The 21,905-nt window shown below is 43.0% G+C and overlaps 1 protein-coding gene across 2 annotated transcripts in view; it reads right to left on the reverse strand.

Annotated features, from left to right (window-relative positions):
- Positions 1 to 6,492: 6,492 nt before the first annotated feature.
- The window catches only part of ABCB11 (ATP binding cassette subfamily B member 11), an 80,212-nt gene continuing 64,799 nt past the window's right edge, over positions 6,493 to 21,905 (reverse strand). For both annotated transcript variants that reach the window (XM_084812252.1, XM_084812263.1), the window contains 4 exons: positions 17,337 to 17,534; positions 12,011 to 12,217; positions 9,726 to 9,872; positions 6,493 to 7,766 (listed from right to left, as the gene is read on the reverse strand). In XM_084812252.1, coding sequence (XP_084668378.1) covers positions 7,566 to 7,766; positions 9,726 to 9,872; positions 12,011 to 12,217; positions 17,337 to 17,534 — 753 coding nt within the window. In that variant the 3' untranslated portion in view covers positions 6,493 to 7,565. The remainder of the gene's footprint in view (positions 7,767 to 9,725; positions 9,873 to 12,010; positions 12,218 to 17,336; positions 17,535 to 21,905) is intronic.

Genomic DNA, 21,905 nt, shown 5'->3' on the forward strand with positions numbered 1-21,905 from the left:
AAAATGGAAACTGCTTTTATACATTAAATGTCATATATAGTTGAGTTTTGAATTACTTAATTAAGCAGTTTTAAGCCCCTGAATGCAGCTGCATAGGTATTAGATGAGTATACAGAGCAACTAACTCAGAAACGGACAAAACAAATTTATTGATTTGCATTCTCTGCACTCTGTCTACAACTCAATTGAATAACAATATTTCAGGGTCTTATTCACCACCACAACAGCTTTGCAAGGATGGTAGATATTATTATTCCACATTTATAGACAGGGGAACTGAGGGATACATAAATGTGATCTGTGAGAGCTGAGGCTTTGGCCAGTAAGTTCATACAGTCAGGGCCAGAAATATTGGAACAAGGATAACTGTTTTGGCAGTTGGCCTCTGAACACCACTACATTGAAGTTGAAAGGAAACACGCCCAGATGGGAGTGAAGTCAGGACTTTCAGCTGTAATTCAAGGAGTTTGACAAAAGTGGGGCACCAACCATTCAGGAAGTACAGCCAGTGGCAATCACACACCCCCATCATTGGTGGCTCATAAGTAATGGGACAAACCAACATCATTTCAAACTTAAGGATCGCCTTTAATACCTGGATAAAAATCCTTTTCAGTCAATGACTGCCTGAAGTCTGGAGCCCATGGACATGACCAAATGCTGAGTTTCCTCCCCCAAGATGCTTTGCCAGGCCTTTACTGCAGCTGCCTTCAGCTGCTGCTTGTTCGTGGGTCTTTCTGCCTTCAGTCTTGTCTTCAGTAAGTGACAAGCATGCTCTTTTGGGTTGAGATCAGGTGACTGACTTGGCCATTGAAGAACATCCCACTTCTTTGCCTTCAGAAACTCTTGGGTAGCTTTTGCTGTATGTTTTGGGTTATTATCCATCTGCAATATGAAGCAGCATCCTATCAGTTTGGCAGCATTCAGCTGAATCTGAGCAGAAAGTATAGCCCTATACACTTCAGAATTCATCCTGCTGCTTTGATCAGCAGTCAGGTCATCAATAAACACCAGTGACCCAGTTCCATTGGCAGCCATACATGCCCATGCCATAACACTGCCTCCACCATGTTTGACAGATGATGTGGTATGCTTTGGATCATGAGCTGTTCCTTTCCTTCTCCATACTTTTCCCATCATTCTGGTACAAGTTAATCTTGCTCTCATCAGTCCAAAGAATCTTATTCCAGAACTGGGCAGGCTTTTTTAGGTGTTTGCTGGCAAAGGCTAATCTGGCCTGTCTGTTCTTGAGCGTTACCAGTGGTTTGCACGTTGTTGTGAAGCCTCTGTATTTACAGTCAAGCCATGTCTTGACTGTAGATGTTGACAATGACATGTCTACCTCCACAAGAGCGTTCTTGACCTGGCTAGATGTTGTGAAAGGGTTCCTCTTCACCATGAGCAGAATCTCCAGTCATCCACTTTAGTTGTCTTCCGTGGTCTTCCAGGCCTTTTGCTGTTGCTGAGCTTGCCAGTTAATTCCTTCTTCTTATGGATGTTCCAAACTGTTGTATTGGCCACTCCCACTGTTTTTGCTATCTCTCTGATGGGTTTATTTTGTTTCCTCAGCCTAATGATGACCTCCTTCACTCGCATGGACACCTCTTTGGCCCTCATGTTGGGAGTTCCAGTGAACAGCTACCAAATGCAAATGTAACACTCAGAACCACCTCCAGGCCTTTTCTCTGCTTGATTGGTCATGGGGTACCCAGGAAACAGGCCACACCTGGCCATGCAGCTGCTTGTCAGCCATTCATTCCATTACTTATGAGCCACCAACGATGGGGGTATGTGTGTATGCCACTGGCTGTCCTTCCTGAATGGTTAGTGCCCCACTTTTGTCAACCCCCTTGAATTACAGCTGACTTCACTCCCATCTGTATTTCCTTTCAACTTCAACGTGGTAGTGTACAGAGGCCAACTGCCAAAACAGTTATCAACTTGCATTGTTCATTTAAGAAGGCCTTCTTGTCTCTCCTTGCTATTCTCTGGAACTCTGCGTTCAGTTGGATATATCTTCCCCTTTCTCCCTTGCTTTTTGCTTCCCTTCTTTCCTCAGCTACTTGTAAAGCCTCATCAGACAGCCACTTGGCTTTCTTGCATTTCTTTTTCTTTGGGATAGAATCATAGAATCATAGAATAGTAGGGTTGGAAGAGGCCTACAAGGCCATCGAGTCCAACCCCCTGCTCAGTGCATGAATCCAAGTCAGATCATCCCTGACAAATGGCTGTCCAGCCTTGTCTTGAAGGCCTCCAGTGTGGGAGAGCCCACCACCTCCCCAGGTAATTGGTTCCATTGTCGTATTGCTCTTACAGTCAGGAAGTTTTTCCTGATGTTCAGCCGGAATCTGGCTTCCTGTCACTTGAGCCCATTATTCCGTGTCCTGCACTCTGGGATGATCAAGAAGAGATCCTGGCCTTCTTCTCTGTAACAACCTTTCAAATACTTGAAGAGTGCTATCATATCTCCCCTCAATCTTCTCTTCTCAAGGCTAAACATGCCCAGTTCTTTCAGTCTCTCTTCATAGGGCTTTGTTTCCAGTCCCCTGATCATCTTTGTTGGCCTCCTCTGAACCCTCTCCAGTTTGTCTGCATCCTTCTTAAAGTGTGGTGCCCAGAACTGGACACAGTACTCCAGATGAAGCCTAACCAGTGCTGAGTAGAGGGGAACTAGTACTTCCCGGGATTTGGAAGCTATGCTTCTATGAATGCAGCCCAAAAGAGCATTGGCCTTTTTTGCAGCCACATCACATTGTTGGCTCATATTCAGCTTGTGATCGACAACAATTCCAAGATCCTTCTCACTTGTAGTGTGGTTGAGCCACGTATCCCCGATCTTGTAACTGTGCATTTGGTTTCTTTTTCCTAGGTGCAGAACTTGGCATTTATCCCTATTAAATGTCATTCTGTTGTTTTCTGCCCAGGGCTCCAGTCTATCAAGATCACTTTGAATTTTGTTTCTGTCTTCCAAAGTATTAGCTATCCCGCCCAATTTTGTGTCATCTGCAAATTTGATCAGCATTCCCTGCACCTCCTCCTCCAAGGATGGATTTAGTTGCTGCCTCCTGAACAATGTTACGGACCTCCGTCCATAGTTCCTCAGGCACTCTGTCTATCAGGTCTAATCCCTTAAATCTATTCCTCACCTCCACTGTATATTCAGAAGGGATATGATTGAGGTCATACCTGAATGGTTTAGTGGTTTTCCCTAAGTTCTTCAATTTAAGCTGAAATTTTGCAATAAGAAGCTCTTGATCTGAGCCACAGTCAGCTCCAGGTCTTGGTTTTACTGATTGTGTAGAGCTTCTCCATCTTTGGCTGCAAAGGACATAATCAATCTGATTTCGATATTGACCATCTGGTGATGTCCATGTGTAGAGTTGCCTCTTGTGCTGTTGGAAAAGAGTGTTTGCTATGATCAGCGTGTTCTCTTGGCAAAACTCTATTAGCCTTTGTCCTGCTTCATTTTGTACACCAAGACCATGCTTGCCTGTTATCCCGGTGATTTCTTGAGTTCCTACTTTAGCATTCCAATCCCCTATGATGAAGAGGACATCTTTTTTTGGTGTTAGTTCTAGAAGGTGTTGTAGGTCTTCATAGAACCGATCAACCTCATCTTCTTTGGCCTCAGTGGTTGGGGCATAGACTTGAATTACTGTGATGTTGAATGGTTTGCCTTGGATTCGTACTGAGATCATTCTGTCGTTTTTAAGATTGTACCCCAGTACTGCTTTTCCCACCCTTTTGTTGACTATGAGTGCTACTCCATTTCTTCTAAGGGATTCTTGCCCACAGTAGTAGATATAATGGTCACCTGAATTAAATTCGCCCATGTCTGTCCATTTTAGTTCGCTGATCCCCAAGATGTCGATGTTCAATCTTGCCATCTCATGTTTGACCACCTCCAGCTTACCTTGATTCCTTGATCTTACATTCCAGGTTCCTAAACAATATTGTTCTTTACAGCATCAGACTTTCTTTTCACCACCAGACACATCCACAGCTGAGTGTCCTTTCGGGTTTGGCCCAGCCGCTTCACTCTTTCTGGCACTACTTGGAAATTCCCTCTGCTTTTCCCCAGTAGTATATTGGACACCTTCCGACCTGAGGGGCTCATCTTCTGGAGTCATATCTTTTAGCCTTATGATACATTCCATGGGGTTTTCTTGGCAAGAAGACTGGAGTGGGTTGCCATTTCCTTCTCCAGTGGACCACATTTTGTCAGAACTCTCCACCATGACCTGTCCATCTTGGGTGGCCCTGCACGGCATAGCTTATGGCTTCACTGAGTTATGCAAGCCTCTTCGCCACAACAAGGCAGTGATCTATGAAGGGGGATTGGAAGGTAGCCAGTGTAATATCATTTTTTTGAAAGAGGGAGTCAACCAAAAATTACAGGATTGTTAATCTAGTGTCTGTCCCAGGTAAATTGGCAGAATAAAGCTTTATTGAAGCTAGAATTATTAAATGTAAAAGTACAATTTTACAGAAATGTAAAGGAATCCATTCCAATTGGGTTTTAGGGCTGGTTTCGGGGTGGAGAGTACCTTGGTCACCCTGTAAGATAACTTTTCCTGGGAAAATGACAGGAGGAGTACATTCCTGTTAGTACGCCTAGACTTCTCAGGAGCTTTTGATATCATTGACATGACATCCTTCTGGGGAGATTGTCTGAAATGGAAGTTGGAGATATTGTCTTACAGTGCTTCCACGCCTACTTGGATGGCCAGTTCCAGAAGGTGGTGCTAGGGGACTATAGTTCTGACTTGTTGTGGTGGCCCTCAGAGCTCTATTTTATCTTTCATGCTTTTTAACATTTACATGAAACTGCTGGGAGAAGTTGTCTGGAGGGATAGAGTGAGGTGTCATCAATAGGGATGTCACAGAAATCCGAGGGGTGATTGTGGAGTCCGGCAGACATCCACCCACTTGGCCCCCTGGACACCAATCTGCGGACCCCCAAGCTTGCCCAACTCAAACTGCCCCATGCGGAAAATTGCAGGCAAGCTATATATGTAAATCACGATTTTGCCCATAATGGTGGCCGTTAATAGCGCCAGTTAACGCAACATTGCAAATGGTACTCAGGTCTTTTTTCTTCCTTTTCATTAAATGCAGGTGAGGCAGTGACTATCTTGAACTGCTGCTTGGACTTGGTAATGAGCTGGATGAAGTCCAGTCAACTGAGACTCAATCCAAACAAGACAGATGTTCTATTAATAAGTGTTGCATCTATTTGGGTAAGTGCATTCAGCCTGCTCTAAATGGGGTTGCACTCCCACAGAAGGAGCACGTTCATAGATGGGGATGCTCCTCTCTAGCACAAAGTGCCTTTTATCAGCTTTGGCTGATATACCAGCTACAGCCCCTACCTGAGATATACTGTTATCCATGCACTGGTAACCTCCTGTCTGGATTATTGCAATGAGTTATACGTGGGGTTACCTCTGAAGACGGTCCGGAAACTTCAGTTAGTGCAGAATAGCTTACTGGGACTGGCCATTTTGAACCTATTGCTCCAGTGCTGCAACAACTGCAGTGGTTGCCAGTCATTTTCCAGGCCCAACCTGATTCAAAGTGCTGATCTTTAAAGGTCTAGATGGCTACCTGAAGGAGCTCCTTCTCCCTTACGCTGCTGCCTGATTGCTAAGATTGTCTTCAGAGGCTCTTCTCTGGGGGCTGCTGCCCACAATGGTGTGATGTTGCGGGCAGGGAAAGAGCTTTCACTGTAGTGGCCCCCGCCTGTGGAATGCCCTTTCTGGGGAGATCTGCCTACCATCTTCATCGTATGCATCGTATGCAGGTAAAAAGACCTTCCTCTTTAAACAGGCATTTACCTTAATCTGTTGTTTTCTTAATTTTACTATTTTTTTATATTTTAAATGTTTCAAATGTTTAATATTGTGTTGTTTTGATATTTATTGTTGATTTGTTATTTTGTTGTTGTTTGGTTCTATGACTGTAAACCACTCCAGGGGCATTTGCCAGTTGGGAGGTATGCAAATCTAATAAACAACCAAACAAGCCTTGCTGAGGACGAATCAGTATGGCTTCTGCAAGGGAAGTCTTGCTTCATCAAACCTTTAGAACTCTTTGAGAGTTGTGGTCTTCCAAATAAGGCTTTTATCCCGCCACGGTAAATTTACTGTCTACTCCTTAATTTCTGTAGCATCAATTTGAACAGCCCTATTGAGACTGGCCTCTGGTTTTCCCCCCGCACCCTGCTCCCCATTTCCGGTGTTCTTTTTTTTTTCCCCCAGAAAAGCATTGGAGCTGTTCCACAATGTGGCTGTTTGGGAAATCAGTAAAAGCTGCTATAAGAGGAGCCATAGCCTGGTGGTGGTACACATGTGTTGAATGTATGTGGTCCCAGGTTCAATCTCAGGCAATTTCCGGTTAAACGATCCCAGGCAGCAGGACTGGGGATGCCCTCTGCTTAGGACCTTAGGAAGCTACCAACAGAGCAGACTCTGCTGGATTAAATGAACAGACTCAAAGTATCACAGCTTCTTTATTTAAAAACAAACAAGAAATATATCCAGAACAGCATCCACCATCACTTTAGCATTGTTTCTCAGCAGTGCTTGGAACTCTTGACTGGATTCCTCAGTGTTAGTTAGCTAATCCTGATGAGCTTCCACTAGTGCAGCTAGTGCTTCCGGTGGTTGCTCTAGCTGGTGCTGGTGCGAATGTAGCCTGGCTATCTAAAATCACTACACTCTTCTTCCTTTCCTGCTTGTATGTCAAAGACTTGGGCATTGCTTAGTTCCATACCAGAACCCTGTCTGATCCAGCTGTAGTCACATGGGCAGCTAGTGGCCTTCACTCGAGCTGTGTTACACGTATCTCTACGTCAGAACACATCCAGCCAGTTCAAGGGGCTGGACTTTGGTACAGATGTGTGTGCAAATCCAGAAGTGCACTTGCATTAACTAGGTGTAGTATGTCTCTTGCCCGATTGGTGGTGGATAGAATTACTTTATTTCAAAATTTGCTCTGCCAAAAAGTGCCCAACGATGCCACATGTGGAACAGTCATGAGCAGAATAGTCTTTCTTTACAGACACATGTGGCCTGCTTGCAATGCTTCCATCAAGTTTGTGTCTGGGTACTTCCACAATCACATTGGGGCACATGGCTGGATGCCACCATTTGCCCAGGATAACAAGTGGAAGCTTCACTCTGAATCCAGGGTTGTGAGTCTGTAGTTGTTGGCTTCATTGATGATGCATATTTGGGGGCTGATAATATAGACATAAAATCATTTTGATGGAACTGGCACTCACTTGATTTTTTTAAAGGGTTCTGAGCACTCTCCGTGAAGCATCACCATTGCCTAGTAGATGTTGCCTTTCTTCAAAAACAAAAACAAAACTTCCAGTGGCGTGACTGAACAGATCAGTTATAAACTGACCAACAGGGGTTCACTTTCTCCATAAAGTATTTTTGTCGCATATATACATTGTCCTTTGTGTAACATAAAGACTGCTGACATGTTCATACCAGTCTTAGCCCATCCCTTAAGAGAATTAGAGAAATGGTGTCACGGAGTGAGACAGCAGAAGCTCAGCTAATTGGCGCCCCAGTGGTGACCAGTTTGTAATATGCCCCTTCCTGGGCCATCAGTTCTTCATGAGTGCCCTTTTCAATGATTATTCCTTGTGACATGACAGCAATGGTATCGGAATTCTGGATGGTAGACAACCGGTGGGCTATGACGATGCAGGTTCGGCCTTCTCTAGCTTTATCCAGTGCGGCTTGCACAGTCTGAAGACAAGGGAGAAAACGACAGAGTGAAGGACTGCAAGTTGCTGCAGAAGATCTCTAGGTAGCTCCTGTTAATTGTCTTTCAGTATGGTCATGATTAATGAACATAATTAATAAGTACACAGCCAAATAGCTTGTGCAGTTATTGTTGTTTTTGAAATGCACTAATGCACTTGGTCTAGTAATGGCAAAAGCCCTCTTCACACATTCAGTGAATGCATGGGAGAAGGAAACAGGACTATACCTCCTCTCTGCACCCACAGCCTCCATGTATTCACCTGTAGGTGTGCACAGAACCCTATACACACACAGCTGTACATGCTTAGGCTCTGTATGCACAATCAGGAATGCTGGCCCTCCAATCCTCCTCCCTACTCTGTGCATTCAGTGTGCTTGTGGAGAAGGTGTGAACAGGGATAAAGAAACTCTCTACAGCTCTTTGGGTGTTCTTCTGGCAGGTATGGAAAAGCTGGGTGGGGCAGACATGGAGAGGCAGAGAACTAGAAAATGGGAAGAAATACTTTCATGTTCAGTGATACACAATGCAGAACACAGAGCCTGCTTTGATCCATTTCATATTGTTATGGGTTTGGGGGTTGGTCTGAATGACTGTTCCAGCATCCATTACAGCCTACTGCCTATGACTGCAAAGAGAGTCAGGATTCCTCCTGGCTATGTAATCTTTGACTCTAAGATTTCTGTAAGTAGAGCTATCTGTGTGGGTGCCTTGAGGCAACACATCTTAAAGGACAACTGATAGCTGGTAATATTCTAGTGATATGTGCCAGTGAGAATTAGGATGGCCCAAGAAGGTAAAGGTAATGGGTGGAGATGACTGATCTTTCTTTGTCCCACTAGACAAGGAAGGGAGGTCTGTGTGTGTGTAGCAGGAAGCCAGTCTGTGCTGGAACTACATCTGAAACCGAGGCAGAGAGCAGACTTAGCTGTCTGCCAGAAAATCTTATGGCATTATGGGCTACCCTAGATATCTGATGGAGAACAGGAATCTGTTGGAAGTGTTAATGCTGTGAACCTTGATCTTATGCTCAGCCTGTATATAGATATAAATAAGCCTTATATCACAGAAATGCCATAAGTCTCCAGTGACCTCCTTGTAAGGAAACTGAATCCTGGGTAAGTACTGGAACCCCTCGAACCTCTCAGTATTTGGTAGTGGAGTGCATGCACATAACAATATGTTACCTTTATGGCACACTTGTTGCTGCAGAACACCTAAGTCACCTGGGGTACAGTGTGGGAGTCAAACACAGTGAAATGGCTTTGCCACAGCAACTCTAATGCAAAGGTGATGTATGAATTGGACCTGGGAGAACCAGGCTGTATGTTGCACAAAAAAGAACCACTTCTGACTGAGACTTCCACATTCCCTTGGAAGGGCTGCTGAGATGCAAACCTGCCCAAAGGTACTCCAGTCAATTGTTCTCTCTATTATTACCTTTGAATCTTCACTGTATCTGAAAATGAGCCCTGCCTAGCTGACAGAATAGAAGGCATTAAGAGATAACCAGCATTAAATGTTTTGATAACAGAGACACTAAAGTATCAGCAGATGCATTAAGGCATGGATTAGGGGTGAGTTAGAGTGACCAGGGAGAGAGGTAAAGAAGAACCTGTATATATTGTAATGTTGAATCTGTAAGTAGAATCTTTCGTTCTGAAGTTCACAAAAGTAATGCTTGAACAGTAATACAATATGCTGAGTTACTGGAAATGCGTTTTTGGATACCTGATTTCTTTACAGGGATAGGAGCTGATAGTCCTGTTCGCAATGTTCTATCTGTGATGGCTTGTTCACAGATGCACAATACCATTTGATATTGCTGTCACTAAAGGAAGAGCATGAAAGTGTGAACTAGCCCTGACTGGCCCTAATAAAAAATATTATCATACTCACTCCAGGATTTCTGATCCACATGATTTGCCTTTAGTCCTATTTACCTGTTCACTTTCTGTATCCAACGCAGATGTTGCTTCATCTAATAATAAGATCTTGGGATCTCGGACAATGGCTCGGGCTATAGCAATGCGCTGCTTTTGCCCACGAGAGAGCAGTGATCCCTGGGCCCCAACATTAGTTTCATATTTCTGGAAGACATACATTAACTGAAATTTAAGTGACTCTGTTTATCATCAGAATGGGAAGAAAATTATGGTGCTGTCACTTGTTGGGAAAATGGAGCATGAATCATTAAAAAAAGTATTGCTATTTTATTAGTGTATGAATTACTCTTGGGATTATGAAATTTGTTCTTACTTTATTTGGGGTGGGGTAATTCAACTGCTAGGTTCACATAGAAGATGTTTTGGATTATTAGTATGGGAGGTACATGTCACTCTTTTGACATGAAAACTGGATATGTATAGTTGAATGCTTAAAATTAAGCTGTTAAGTCATATTCTACTGAGTGCTTTAAATATGAATGTATTTAAATAGGTGGACACAATTAACTTTGATTATTCTGACTAGGATCATAAAGATCCAAAAGGTCATCTAGTCTTACAAGCTTTGGTACTCATATCACCTATTATAATGTGTTGAAAAGCAATGATCTAGTCCAGGGACAGGCAATCATTTTGGACCCATGGCACGGCCAGCCTTCCTATGAGGTGGGGTGAATCCCTCGCCTTAGGCAGCAGATTGAGAAGGGTGGCAGATCCTGTGTACCTGCTGCTGAGAGTCCTGATGCCACTGCCACCCTATGCCTCTCAAAATGAGGAATACGGTGGGCGCTCCAGAATGCCCTGCTGGCTGCACTCCTGCTGCTGCCAGCTGTTGCAGCTCTCCAGAGTGGCTGCTGCTACCACCACAACTGCTGGCCACCCTATGCCTCACTCTTAGTAAGGCATAGGTGGGCGACTGCTCTGCAGAGCCTCATTGACCACTTCCCTCTTGTCAAAGGCCACAGCAAGAGGGCACCTGGTGCAGTTCTCCACAGAGCCCACTCAGCCCAAATGCCTTGGTCTGAGGGGTCCTGTGGCACAGGCAGTCTCCACCACCTCCTTGACAACACGTCACTCTGAAAGGGACCACTCAGAGAGAGGTACTGAGAGGAAGGTGGGCAGCAGTGATGACTGGCAGGGCAACTCACGTTTCCCTACCTGGCAGCAGCTCGCACCCCGACACCTCCTCCAACAACGGCACTCAGAGGCCACTCGTGCTCCCCCTCCCCCATGGCAGCAGTGGTGGCATGCCCTTCTTCCCAAGGCGGTGGTAGGTCTTGCGCCGGCATTGACCCATGGACACATTTGGCAATTTGAGAAACTGTCCCGGACACAACCACAAAATGTCTCCCACAAGAGGTGTGGCTAGTCACAAAGGAGACATAACCTGCCCAAAGGACAGAGTACAAGACAGAGGTGCAGCCCAGAGACATTAATGGGAAATGAAGATGGCAGCAGCAGGAGGCCCTCCCATTGCTTCGATGCAATCCCAACTGCTGGTAACAAAATTGTTACTTTATTTTGTTTAAATTTGGTGGGGGAGGGTGCCTTGGTGGGCACCAAGGAAGGTGTCCAGGGGCGTATGTTGCCGATCCCTGATATAGCCCAACTCCTGCCTAAAGAAAGGATTATCTTCTCACCAGGCCCTCACAGTTCAGTCCACATAATCCAAACCACAGTGTGCCACAGGTGGAGCACAAACAAGAATCCATGTGCCAAATGATGGGGACCTACCATTTGGCACTTGGGTCAAATCAAGCACCTGAAGGGTGCCTCACGTTGCCAACTCAGAGGTAAAAAGGGGAGCAGAGGGACCAGCAGCTATGAAAGTGGGACTAGCAGGCCCTTTGGACAGTGGGTTTTGGGGCTTTGGCCTGCTACTTTGCAGATGCTTCTCCTAATGGTCCTTAGAAAAAAACTATTTATTTATGACATTTTATTCCACCGTTCCTCCAAGAAGCTCAGGACAGGGTACATGGTTCCCATCCCCATTTCATCCTCACAACAACCTAAGGTAGGTTAGACTGCGAGATGACGACTGGCCAAGGTCACCCAGTGAGTGGGGATCTGAACCTGGGTCTCCCCATTACACCACACTTTCTGAAAGCTAGTGGCTGACCAGGGACATATGGTAGCATACACACAGCCACATAACAACTCTAAAATAGATCTAGGAACATGGTGTAGATTCTGTTATTTGCAGCCTTATAGATCTCTTTTCTAGTCACCATTCTTTTTTTTACAGCACAAAACACAGTCACAGTTAAGAAAAAGATGCTTACGTCAGGAAGTGACATGACAAACTCATGCAGCTGGGCCTTCATGGCTGCTGCTATCACTTTTTCCATAGAAATTTCTCTGGTGTTATTACCATATTTAATATTGTCGGCGATGCTACAGTCAAATAGCACAGGTTCCTGAGACACGATTCCAATTTTAGATCTGAGAAAGTGGACATTTACTTTCCTGGTGTCATGTCCATCTATTAACTGCACACCAAAAACACAAAACAGAAAATATTTATTTCTGGACTACAGGGAATTGGGGTGGTGGTGTGGAAGTCTCAACTATAGAACTTAAATTATGCTTACACTGTACTGACTTCAAATAATTTTCACAAGAATCTCGGTTGAATATAATCCCTTTGTTTTTAGGCTTAGAATTAAGCAGATGAAGAGTTCCACAGAACTCACTTGGGTAACAAATTCTGAACAAGTGACACCTACAACAAAATCTTGCAGCGTGGGGTCCTCTTGATCAGGATTCCAGATTCTCCATTCCATTCCTCCTCTCACACCCATTCTTCTGTTATTTTCCCCCAACATTCAGTCAGCAATCTGTGCCCATTGAGCCGGCTCAATCCTAATTGGTTTGTTTTGAGTCCCATCCCCACCCCCACACCCCCAACAAGGATTTCTTAATAAATACTTTTGTACTTCTGCAAATCTTTGGGCTTCTCCAAGCTTGCTGATTCCTCTCTCTTATGTGTGGATGATAGTACTGTTTTTAATAACCATAAGGACCAGAATTTGTAGAATTTAGGTCACAATTAATATATACAAGTGGAACCTGGAACACATTCTTCCACTTCCACTGTGGACTGTTACTGTTCAGGATTCCATGTAGTCCATTCCATCAGCATTCCATGGCCATGGACCATGCTCTGTTCTTATTGGGCTGTTTTTAAGGGTGTTTTCCGCCTGCCTCAGTAGGGTTTTTTTTGCTGAAGTTTTTTTTTTTTTAAACTTCTGCAAACCTTGAGTTTCCCCCAACCCAGCTGATACCTCCCTTTTGTGTATGGGTGCTGCCATTTGGCTACCTAAACAAAGGTTCTCACAACCTAAATATCAGAAATAGAGGGAATGTTGATGAATTTAGATACACAATTTGTTTGGTAGATTCGATGCAATAAGCTTGTATCAGCTGATATTCAAATACAAGATAAGCTTATTACATGCAATCTCCCAAAAGAAATTGTTCCTTTGAGTTCAAAATATGTTATCCAACTGAGTTCAGTGGAACTGTGCTTACTGAATAAGAAGCATCTATTTGTGATGGCTAGGATGTGACAATGATTCTAGATGAGACTTTTAATCCATCCCTTTACCAAGGCTTCAGCTCTCGGATTCTTTGTGGGATTAAGATTGGATCCTCTACATATTTTTTCTGGGTATTTTTCCTTCTCTGCTTTTGTATATGTTCCATTACATTTTATTTTATTTTTATTTATTATTACATTTATATCCCACATTTCTTCCATCATCGAATTCAAGGTGGTTACATGTCGTTCCCAGGGGATCTCCAAGCACTGACCAGACCCAAACCTGCTTAGCTTCAGCAAGGTGGCTGCCTCAAGTGCCTTCAGACTATGCCCTGGGACCTCTAGGTGGCACTGTGGTATAGCGGAATGCTAGGGTTTCATTTTGCCATTCTCTGACTTTCACCAATATACCCCCCTCCCACAAAATTGCTTGGAAAGCACCTTACTGCGAGTGAAGAATCATGAGCGCACAGTTTTCGTATAGAATCGCTCACATTCATAGGGTAGTATCTGATGTTAGTCCTACTTAGAGCAGACCCGCTGAAATGAATGGGACTTAACTTAAGTCTCACTCATTTCAATGGGTCTACCCTAAGCAGGACTAATACTGGATACTCCCCACTTCTGTCACTAATTGCAGTGCCAGGGAGTGGGGTGGGAGATTTTTTTTTTGTCAGAATCGTGGTGGGGCACCCCAGTGGTTGGAACTGATGTCGCTCTGGCAGCTTCCCCACAGATTCTCTGTGGGAGCTTTCTCAAACAGCTTTTTAAAAGGTTGAAAAACCTTTTCATCTCCCCCCTGGAATTAAAAGGGGGGGCAAGGCAGCTCTGGATAACACCTTGGAGAAAAGTATCCCCCACGAGATAGTGGGCGGGCTGGATTCCAGGATTATCTCCCCAGAGCTTTACTAACGCAAAAAGCTGTACTGAGTCTCCTATTTCATAGGAGAAAACAGGGCTGACGTGTTCCATTATAATATATGCTTTAAGAAATATCAACAACTTCTGAGGGATGATTTAAGAAATGTTAACAATATTTGAGAACATCTGAGAACCTGTAAGATCTTTTTGAGAGAAACATGTCTGCGCCGAGGAGAAGAAAGGAGCTGGCATCAACTTCCCCCACACCCTATGTGTCAAAAGTTTTGAGAACAGAAGATATAGGGGAATTATTTACTCTGATAAAGACTTTATCTTCGCAATTTATGGAGCAAGCCAAAAGGTTGGATTTAATCCAAAATTCCATCACCGCCTTGCAAGGAGCTGTAGATTTAATTAATGTGTCATGGCAAAAAATGGAGACGAAAATGAATGAGCTAGAAGACGAGTGGCAGGAAATGAAACTATGACACAAATTTGTTTTAAAAATGCCTCTGATAGAATTTCTCAACTGGAGGCCATCACGAGGAGATCCAACATAGGTATTATTGGGATTAAAAATCTGTCTAATTATGTAAAATTGCCTATTTTTGTGGATAAACCTTTGCATGAGATACTCCCTATCCCATCTGATTATTTACTTGATATTGAGCAGGCATTTCGTGTGCCAAATGCTAAAGGGACTGATTACACGATCAAAGTTCAATTTGCAAAAGTCTCCACAAAGAATTATATCCTGTGTTTGGCAAGGCAGGGTGGAAGCCTTTCCTGGAAACAAGATAAAGTTATGTTATTTCCAGACTACATCAAAGAGGTGGCAAATAAAAGAAGGCAATTTTTCAAAGCAAATAATATGGCAAAACAAATGAACTTACAATATTACTTAAAATATCCTGCTGCACTTTGTATTGTGTCTGAAGGTCAGATGAAGAAGTTTCAAAACCATGAAATGGCGGAGGCATGGCTGAATGTAAAAATGCGTGAGAATTCTGTTACAACCCCATGAACTGGAATCTTTAAACAAGCTTTGTTAACTGTTTGTGTTTAGTCTACATGATCCAGGCTAGCTCAGAAGATAAATGATTATACATATATTCGTTTACTCTCTTTCATCTTTCGTTTTTTCTTGCTTTTCTTTATATTTTTTATTTCAAAATAGATAATATATCTAGTATAAAATATATTACTGACTGTTGAAGGTTTATATTAATTTTTTTTATAATATAACACTATATATATATATATATATAATTATTATTATTAATAATAATATAGGCTTCTGGAAATGAATTGTAGACCTGTTTCTTTGATATAAGATTGATGATATGATATTGAAATTTAAGGTTGTTTATTAAACTGTAAGATTGTTAAGGTTATAGATATAGTTTTTAAAATAGAATGCATCAGAGGCCGGGGGGTATTGGAGTTTAAACTTAATTCTTTAAAAGAGAGGGAGAGGGGGAGGGAAGGGGAAAGAATCTTTTTTCTTCACTTCCTTTTCTCCTCCCTTTTCCTTTTTTTCTTTTTCCTTCTCTCTCTGTTATTGTGGTGTCCTCATCAGAATATTGTATTTTTGGGAAATTGTAGTATTGATCAGGTTGTTGGTAATTTTAGTATTGTTTATTTCATTTATAAAGATAAAATAAATAAAAATATATTAAAAAAAAGAATCGTGGTGGGGGAAGGAACAGTTAAATATTCCCTGCCCACACATTGTAGTGCCAACTCAAAATTGACCCTCGCCCCCGTGCTTACTATTAATTTTTTAAACCCTTACATAACGCTGCAGGTAATGCATTGAATGTCACATGTAATTAGGCCCTGAGTTTAGAAAACGGTACGGAAGTGGGGATATGGTCAAGGTTTATACAATTATGCAAGGTGTGGCTAAAGAGAAGTTTTTCTCCCTTTCTCATAATGAGCTTTTCTAGACAAGGTTTTTATTGTGTACTCGCCATTCCTCACTCATGGTTGTTTACAGGTGCTTTAGACAACATTGTCACCCTCCAGTTTTGCTCCTGTCTTTCAAAAGCACTTTCATGGGGGTTTTGGAATGGGGAAAATCCATTATTTTTTGGCATTGCAAAACAAAGTGCAAGTACCCACCAATGTAGTTGCATTATTCTGCTATACCGCAGTGCCATCTAGAGGTTATATAATGGAAAGTATGGAAAGGGAGGAAAGGAAAAGAACTTTATGCACAGATTCAAGCTTAATTCTGCAATGAATCCAGTAGTAGATACAGTGGGTTAAACATCCTCTAGAAAAGCTCAGCATTGAGTAACCCATTGAAGTTTATTGGTGAGAGATTCAAGACAGACAAAAAGTACTTCTTCACACAACGCATAGTTAAGCCTATGGAATTTGCTGCCACATGGTAATGGCCCATAGCTTAGATGGCTTTAAAAAGGAGTTGGACACATTTATGGAGGATAAGGCTATCAATGGCTACTAGTCATGATAGCTACATGGTACCCCAGGGTCCAGAGGCAATATGCCTCTGTATACTGTTTGCTGTAGACAAACAGTAGGAGAAGATTTTGTCCTCCTCTCCAGCTTGTGGGCTCTCCAAGAGGCATCCAGTTGGCCACTGTGAGAAACAGGATCCTGGACTAGATAGAGCTTTGGTCTGATGCAGCACAGCTCATGTTCCTATGACTATCTATCATGGGATGTGTGTGGACCTGATCCAGCATAGATCATTGTGTGTATGAGTCAGGAAGGATGCTAGATGCAGGGTTCTTAATCCAACAAAGTGCCTTTTTGTGTGTGGTACCACTGGCTAAGTGGGAGGAGTTGTGCACAGCAGTCTGTTTCTACATGCTGATCACTGTTGCTGGATAAGTGCACCTGTGGATCAGGGACATCCTAAGGAAAGAAAAGCTGCAGGGGCTAGATCTTAATTGTTCTTGGTTATTTGAAGGTTTGCATGTGGCTCTTTGGCTTATGAACCATAGATTTTATAATAGGAATTCTAAAACTGGGATGGTCAATCCCAGTTTTAGAACCCCCGTCATGAAATCTATGGAGAACTGCAGATTCGCTTTATCTGTATTTGCTTTTATTATGTATGTTGCCCTGAAAGCTTCAGCTGTAGGTCAACTCATAAATTGAAATCATCATCACCCCTCCTCCTCTTCCACCTCCTCCTCGCTGGTACTATTTTACTATCAAAGCAGGCTACTTACCACTCTTCCTTCCTCAGGGTCATAAAATCGTTCCAGAAGCTGAACACTGGTACTTTTGCCACATCCGCTGCTTCCGACAAAGGCAAGGGTCTGACCAGATTTCACAGACACTGAGAGGCCATTTAACACTTTGATGTTAGGACGAGTAGGATATGTGAACTTACAGTTCAGAAATTCAATGTTTCCATGGAAATTATTCTGAGTATACAAAGACAGAGGGAAAGGTCTCAGTTTCTCAGTCAAATTGAGTTCACCACTGAATTTTATGAAAGTAATGATTACTATCACTACTGTTCCTACAGCTGTCTCTATCAATTAAGGTTGTTTAAAAAAACAAAGAACAATTAGCTGTATAGCTTTCAACTGAGAAACAGATGCAACTGGCATCAATTTACGCACAGCAAAACCTCTGAGAAGATGCCAATATAGATTGCACAGTAAAAATCACAAAACCAGCACTTCCCAGTCCCACCTTGGCACAAAGGCATGGAGATGAGACATGTAGCCTTATGGATCTTCATGATTTGTATAAGGGACCCCCCCCCCCAAGCATAAAATCATAGGTCACCTCTGCATTGATATGTTCTGCACTTTGACAGTGGTTTTGGTGGTATCCCATGTAAAAAAAAATCATGAAGGTAAGGATCCTTCCTCATACTTTTGAGCTGCTATGGCACTGGCAAGCATGAGATCCGTGATTTTTTTCTTTACTAGAGTCAGCTCTTACTCCTTTCATGCAGCGAGTTTCCTTGGTCTGTTGTGACTGGTCACACCCCCAAAGCAGCTATTTTGTGACTGACAATGCCCCCCAAGACAGCCATTTTGTGATGGTGCCCATGACACATACTCAGAATTCCAAATGTGCCCACAGGTCCAAAATGGTTGCCCTAGATGTGTTTTTCACATTACTTTTATGAGTGGGACTGCAAGCATTCTGAAGCATATTGTTCTTGAAGATGCTAAACCACAGTGCTGGAAGCTTATAATGCACGGAAACTGAGCTTATTTTAAGGCAAACAGCTATATCAACCTGCCATAAGGTTCCTGCTTACATATAAGAGCAGCATATTATAAGATAGGTATAGGGTGGGATAGCTAAGACAAGCGCAGATTACTAAGCCTGGTAAAATATTGGTAGAGTAGATCTAATTTTGTGTCAGAGTAAAATTTCAGGAAGTATTTGTATGGGGTAGGAAAAAAGAGAGAGAAGTTTAAGAGAACAGGTTGTGGTTAATGTACCTTTTTTAGATATGTTGTCAACCACAAGGTACAGAGACAAGATACTTAAGAAGTTACAGACTTTTCGAGTTTCTCTGGAACCAGTCAAAACGCCAATAATAATGTTTTCAGAAGGGAGTACGGGGCTTAAATGAAGTTAGACCACGTTATAATAACCAATCAGTAAGCTTATAGCTGAAAGAGTGAAGCGGCTGGGCCAAACCCGAAAGGACACTCAGCTGTGGATGTGTCTGGCGGTGAAAAGAAAATCCGATGCTGTAAAGAACAATATTGTTTAGGAACCTGGAATGTCAGATCAATGAATCAAGGTAAGCTGGAGGTGGTCAAACATGAGATGGCAAGATTGAACATCGACATCTTGGGAATCAGTGAACTAAAATGGACAGGCATGGGCGAATTTAATTCAGGTGACCATCATATCTACTATTGTGGGCAAGAATCCCTTAGAAGAAATGGAGTAGCACTCATAGTCAACAAAAGGGTGGGAAAAGCAGTACTGGGGTACAATCTTAAAAATGATAGAATGATCTCAGTACGAATCCAAGGCAAACCATTCAACATCACAGTAATTCAAGTCTATGCCCCAACCACTGAGGCTGAAGAAGCTGAGGTTGATCGGTTCTATGAAGACCTACAACACCTTCTAGAACTAACACCAAAAAAAGATGTCCTCTTCATCATAGGGGATTGGAATGCTAAAGTAGGAAGTCAAGAAATCACCGGGATAACAGGCAGGCATGGCCTTGGTGTACAAAATGAAGCAGGACAAAAGCTAATAGAGTTTTGCCAAGAGAACATGCTGATCATAGCAAACACTCTTTTCCAACAGCACAAGAGGCGACTCTACACATGGACATCACCAGATGGTCAATATCGAAATCAGATTGATTATGTCCTTTGCAGCCAAAGATGGAGAAGCTCCATACAGTCAGTAAAAACAAGACCTGGAGCTGACTGTGGCTCAGATCATGAGCTGCTTCTTGCAAAATTTCGGCTTAAATTGAAGAACGTCGGGAAAACCACTAAACCGTTCAGGTATGACCTAAATCATATCCCTGATGAATATACAGTGGAGGTGAGGAATAGATTTCAGGGATTAGACCTGATAGACAGAGTGCCTGAGGAACTATGGACGGAGGTCCGTAACATTGTTCAGGAGGCAGCAACTCAATCCGTCCCAAAGAAAAAGAAATGCAAGAAAGCCAAGTGGCTGTCTGATGAGGCTTTACAAGTAGCTCACGAAAGAAGGGCAGCGAAAAGCAAGGGAGAAAGGGGAAGATATACCCAACTGAATGCAGAGTTCCAGAGAATAGCAAGGAGAGACAAGAAGGCCTTCTTAAATGAACAATGCAAAGAAATCGAGGAAAACAACAGAATGGGGAAGACTAGAGATCTCTTCAAGAAAATTGGAGATCTCAAGGGAACGTTTTGTGCAAAGACGGGCATGATAAAGGACAAAGAAGGCAGGGACCTAACAGAAGCAGATGAGATTAAGAAGAGGTGGCAAGAATACACAGAAGAACTATACAGGAAAGATCTGAATGTCCCTGATAGCCATGATAGTGCAGTCACTGAACTTGAGCCGGACATCCTAGAGAGTGAAGTCAAGTGGGCCTTAGGAAGCATTAGTAACAACAAAGCTAGCGGAGATGACAGTATTCCAGCTGAGCTATTTAAAATCCTAAAAGATTATGCTGTTAAAGTGCTGCATTCAATATGCCAACAAATCTGGAACACTCAACAGTGGCCACAAGACTGGAAAAGGTCAGTTTACATTCCAATTCCAAAGAAGGGCAACGCCAAAGAGTGTTCAAACTACCGCACAATTGTGCTCATTTCACATGCCAGCAAGGTGATGCTCAAAATCCTACAAGCTAGGCTTCAGCAGTATGCGAACCGAGAACTACCGGAAGTACAAGCTGGGTTTAGAAGAGGCAGAGGAACTAGAGATCAAATCGCCAACATTCGCTGCATCATGGAGAAAGCAAGAGAATTCCAGAAAAACGTCTATTTCTGCTTCATTGACTACGCTAAAGCCTTTGATTGGGTGGATCACAACAAACTGTGGCAAATTCTGAAAGTGATGGGAATACCAGACCACCTTACCCGTCTCCTGAGAAACCTGTACGAGGGTCAAGAAGCAACAGTAAGAACCAGACATGGAACAACCGATTGGTTCAAAATTGGGAAAGGAGTACGACAAGGCTGCATATTGTCACCCTGCTTATTTAACTTATATGCAGAGTACATCATGAGAAATGCCGGGTTGGATGAATCACAGGTCGGAATTAAGATTGCCGGGAGAATTATCAACAACCTCTGATATGCAGACGATACCACCCTAATGGCAGAAAGCGAAGAGGATCTCAAGAGCCTCTTGTTGAGGGTGAAAGAGGAGAGTGCAAAAGCTGGTTTGAAACTCAACATTAAAAAAACGAAGATCATGTCATCTGGCCCTATCACTTCCTGGCATATAGAAGGGGAAGAAATGGAAGCAGTGACAGATTTTACTTTCTTGGGCTCCAAGATCACCGCAGACGGTGACTGTAGCCATGAAATTAAAAGACGCTTGCTCCTTGGGAGGAAAGCTATGGCAAATCTAGACAGCATAGTAAGAAGCAGAGACATCACCTTGCCGACAAAGGTCCGTCTAATCAAAGCTATGGTTTTCCCAGTAGTAATGTATGGCTGTGAGAGCTGGACTATAAGGAAGGCTGAGCGCCGAAGAATTGATGCTTTCGAACTGTGGTGCTGGAGAAGACTCTTACGAGTCCCCTGGACTGCAAGGAGGTCAAATCAGTCCATCCTAAAGGAAATCAACCCTGACTGCTCATTGGAAGGACAGATAATGAAGCTGAAGCTCCAATATTTTGGCCACCTAATGCGAAGAGAAAACTCCCTGGAAAAGACCCTGATGCTGGGAAAGACTGAAGGCAAAAGGAGAAGGGGACGGCAGAGGATGAGATGGCTAGATAGCATCACGGATGCAATGAATATGAACTTGAGCACGCTCCGGGAGAGAGCACAGGACAGGAAGGCCTGGCGTGCTATGGTCCATGGGGTCACGAAGAGTCGGACACGACTGAACGACTGAACAACAACAACAACAAGCTTATAGCATTATGGGTACCAAGTATGGCATAAAATAAAGGATTGCACAGTACTTAGGAGTATAAAAGGAAGTTTTACCTGATGGGTGGGCTTCCTGCCTTCTGTCTTGAATCTAAAAGAACTTCTTTTTAGTGGCAGAGGGGACAGAGCCTCTGCCGGCAGAATTGTTGTAAATCTAATTCTTTTCTGTATTAAGTATGAATGGTGTGAGTGCATGCT

The sequence above is a fragment of the Heloderma suspectum genome, chromosome 1 (genome assembly GCF_057233095.1).
Source record: "Heloderma suspectum isolate Gila_16-S chromosome 1, 16-S_ref, whole genome shotgun sequence".
NCBI lineage: Eukaryota > Metazoa > Chordata > Lepidosauria > Squamata > Helodermatidae > Heloderma > Heloderma suspectum.